Source organism: Falco punctatus (assembly GCF_963210335.1).
Source record: "Falco punctatus genome assembly, chromosome: Z".
NCBI lineage: Eukaryota > Metazoa > Chordata > Aves > Falconiformes > Falconidae > Falco > Falco punctatus.
Window position 1 is genome coordinate 74,760,194 of NC_137586.1, and position 4,148 is coordinate 74,764,341.

Sequence of the window (4,148 nt, forward strand, 5' to 3'; positions counted from 1 at the left end):
AAGGGACAGGAAGTATTTACATTTCATAAATGCCTGTCTATGTTAGATCACTAGCTAGTGGTGATCTCTGCAGTCATAGAGAGAGGGGCCATATAATAAATTGCGGAGCCACACAGTTTATTTATCCAAAATGTGATAAATTATCTCAGCTTACCTGTCCCTTAGCCACTGAGCCTGCTTCCTCTGGGACTATTTGCATTCCAAACTTCTGAGCAACTCGCAGCAGGCACATTTTTAAAGCCACAAAAATGCTTCCTTTTTCACCCAGAATTTTACCCACCACCCCCCTTCAGGAAAAGAGCAGACACAAGCAATGAAGTGTGCTACAGGAACAAGCCAAGAGAGAAGATGGCTTCCAACCTCCTCTTTTAACCTCTTGCCTGCCTCCTGCAAGGTATCTTCTCACACTGTGCAGAGTGGGCACCGCTTGGCTCCATTGGTGGTAAACCAGCAGATCAATGTTGTGGTGATTTAAGGTCGGGCTCAAACAGATGTTGAGCAGTGTGGCATGACAGAAAGATTTGCCAGTATCTGTGGCATGTTTGATGTGGATAACCTCTGCTCAAGGAAGGATCAGAAAACTAATTGCTCTGGCCATGATCCAACAAGGACACAGAGTTTATGTTTTTCTCCCAAGCAGAGAGAGCTGGCCTCCACTTTTCAGTCGTCTCGCATTTCCCCACATCTCAAACCAGACTGCCACAGTGCTCTGAGACTTGCTATAGTCAGTTTGTGAATGTTAAGAACTTCAGAAACAAATACCTAAAAATCAAAGTTTAAGCATGTACAATGGTATTAAAACCACATACATTTGAAGTGGTTTTTTGGTTTGTGTTTTTTTTTTTTTTTTTTTTTTTTAATCATAAGTTATCTTTCCTAAAGACTTATTTAGCTGTTTCATGCCCTGGTAAACCATAGCATCCAAGTTCTCCTCAGTCTTGTATGCATCCCTAGCAACTCTCTGAGACAAGGCCGAAGTCCATTATTCACAGTTTACGGATGGAAAAGGACTGCACAGGCAGGCAAAGTACTTGTGGCTGGCAAAATAAGTGGCCAACTCACGTTCATCAAGGTTTAGATTAATGTCCTAACAGTTAGTCCCCTTTTTCCCTCTTCCCATGATACTTGCCTATGTGCCAGATATGCGTATATTAAAACTGTGATTAATCAGAGTAAAAAAATACAAAAGCAAACTCTTCAAAAAGTGTCAGCCTTCTGGTATGAATATTCATATTTCCATGTTTGGATTTTGTTTTCCTTAAATACACTTCAAATTTACTCTGCTTGTCTTCCTGGCAAGCGTGGTGATTATGGAAGCAAGCACAAACGTACAGGCAACAGTGTATAGGAGTCCCAACAGTAAATGGATTTCTTTCTATATGCCTAGCATTCAACCAGCTTGATTGGAGTGCTGGTGTAAGCTTCTGCTCATCTGAAGGGAGATACTGCAGCTTGTTAAAAAAAAGGCAACACCAAGCTGAATTCAAATGCAACCTTTCTGTCTTCTAAGAAAGGCCATGCAGCTTCTGAGGATTAACCTTATTTTAGCCAACTGGTGGCAAAAGAGAAATGCCTAACTTGTCTCATGCCACTCATCTTGATGGAGCAAAGCTTACACTAAAGATAAACTTCTCTGCATTCTGACAAACATTTGCAGCAGCCCAAAGACAAGAGAAAAGTTACCTAATGAGATTATATGGAAAACTTGTTGCACTCCTGAGTGGGTAAGCAGACAAGTTAGTTCATGGACTCACATTCAAGCTTAAAATAAAGCTGAATATTTCTGATGCTGAAGTAAAATTATTTCAGTCTAATTCACTGCACACATTGCAATACTATGTGTATATTATTTTGTGCCAGAAATAGAAACCGAAGTGGTAATATATATGGAAAAAGAAGATCCAGATTCTCAAGGCCTTCTCTCATACTAGCATAAACCTACTGTAAAAAGCTGCAGTACACATCTGATAATTTTACATCCATAATGGCATCATTGGTGTGAAATGCAAAGCATCAAAAAGCAGAGCACCTGAACTACTCTGGTGAAAGGTTTAAGCCGGAGTGGAAATGGGTGCTGCTTGGGTTTCTGTTATATAGTGGTCAGAAGAAGCAGCAATAATATAAACCATTTTTTAAACACAGAGATAGAAGTTTTTCAGAGCTATGCACTGCAGCAATGTGTGGAGCAGCTCTGCAGTGTGGTTCTGCTATATAGGACTCCCAAACCAGGGGCAGTGGTGAGGGTTGCCTCTGAGGGAACGTTCCCGGTGTTTCCATTTGGAGATTTGGCAATACCTATGCTGACATAAAACTGTGAACCAGCTTAAAAATATGCATCTACTTTCCGCTGCCTGAAAATTAAATGGTTATAGCTTCTACCCTGTATCATATGATACCATTTGCTCTTTTTCAGGAAATATTTTAGAGAGGAAAAAACCCCAATCTATTTGTTTTACATCTGGTTATTTTTAATCTCCATTGACCTGTTAGCAGAATAGTGGACTTAAAGAAAACAGCTTGGAACAGCAGCAGCAGCCATTCCTCATAATACAAAAGAAATCTGTAATCTCTGCCGGCTACAGTAAAACATAGCATCTGTTGATCATTGGGGGAACCAGGGAAGGGAACATAAAACCCATGTGGCTCTGCTGTCTTCTGTCATTTCCCTTCAGACTTCCAGGTGTGCGGTCCCCAGCACCCTCTGTGCCATCTGACTGGGACTGGCACAGCTGCATCAACATCTCAGCATGGAGAAGAAGAGCTGGGTGTCACTCAAACAAGGGCAGGCTGTGTGGGGCTGGCAGACTGGCAATGCCCACGGAAACACAAGCCTTTTGACACTGTCTGTGCCATGCTAGAAGATGAGCTGGCAATTTCTGTGTGCCAGGATGATGGTGGTTTTTAAGCACCCAGGCCCAGTCCTCACCAGGTGTCACTGCCCACGTTCCTCTGAGGTCTGCAGCAGCTGAGCTCATGGCTTACTCCAAATTGTAACATTAAACATGAAAACAAAAGTTTTAACTAAAATGGGGCAAAACCCTGCCTAGACTTTACCCCCGGCAGGACGCAAGTCAGCAGGGAATTTATCTGAAAGCATATGCTCAGCTATGGAGCTGAGGTGACAGTTTAACTAGTAGATCAAATAATTACATGATTTTGATAATGCTGTGTTTGTAGTCGATTGTCTTAAAAATTAGTAATATCACAATTATTTTCTGCAGTAAAAGCCACGCTGCAGCAGATAATTTTGTTTAACTTCTTAATCAGCTAAGCTAAAGCTCCCACTGTGAGAAAATATCTTTTCAGCAGAGTACTGATTTTCTCCCGCAATCTCCTCTCCTCCTCACTTATTCCTTCTTTTCTTCTCCATCATCAATCTTTCAAGCGTGCCACTGTGCATTCACATTTTTCTTTCTGCACGTGTCAGCTCAACGCTCTTCCTCAGAGCCCTCTTTCTCTGCCAAATCCTGCAAAGCAGACTTTAACCACTCATTTCCCGAACAGAGAACTCCATGCACAACTTCGCAAAAGCCAAGCTCTCCGGGCGCTTCCCAGTCACCGTGCCGGAATCCCCCCTTCCCTCTGCAACCCGCAGCTATGGACAAAAGAGCGAGTAAAACGAAACTGACTTACTGCTATGGCTTGGAGCCTTTCCTTGTGCAACTCCGCTTCCGCCATCCTGGAGTGAAGGACACGGGAGGAGAGAGAGGGAGACGAGTGGTGGTGGGATGTGAAAAAAGAAGAAACAAAAAGGCAAATAAAAACAAAGCAGAGCACACACTGCCGTTACCCGGGGCAGGGGGGGGAACTGGAGTAATTGAAAAGAAAGCCGAGCTCCTGTGTAGTAGTCAGCCACTTTTGGAGACACTGCAGGCTGGCTCACGGTAGGATCATTTTAGTCACTGGACCAGTGCCTGCCTCGCTGTCTGTCTCCCAGCTGTATTGCTAACTGCATTTCATTGCTGCTTCTGTGTGCTGTTGCTGTCATACAAGCCATGTATGCACTCTCCGAGCAGCTGAGCGCAGGGATAGCTTGCATGGCTATAATTTTTTGCATTGACGTCTCAGCTCATTTGCTCCTCCTATGGGGCGCTGGGTCACGACAGGAGCTCCACATCAGTAGCGTGCACAGTAATCCAAACCTGCAT

General features: G+C 43.4%; 1 protein-coding gene across 4 annotated transcripts in view; it reads right to left on the reverse strand.

The window, feature by feature from the left end:
* The window catches only part of PALM2AKAP2 (PALM2 and AKAP2 fusion), a 272,605-nt gene extending 268,502 nt beyond the window's left edge, over positions 1–4,103 (reverse strand). For 3 of the 4 annotated variants that reach the window (XM_080370984.1, XM_080370983.1, XM_080370981.1), the window contains exon 1: positions 3,634–3,679. In XM_080370984.1, coding sequence (XP_080227110.1) covers positions 3,634–3,678 — 45 coding nt within the window. In that variant the 5' untranslated portion in view covers position 3,679. Of the gene's footprint in view, positions 1–3,633 lie in introns of all 4 variants that reach the window. The other variant, XM_080370982.1, reaches the window with a different exon arrangement.
* Positions 4,104–4,148: the final 45 nt, after the last annotated feature.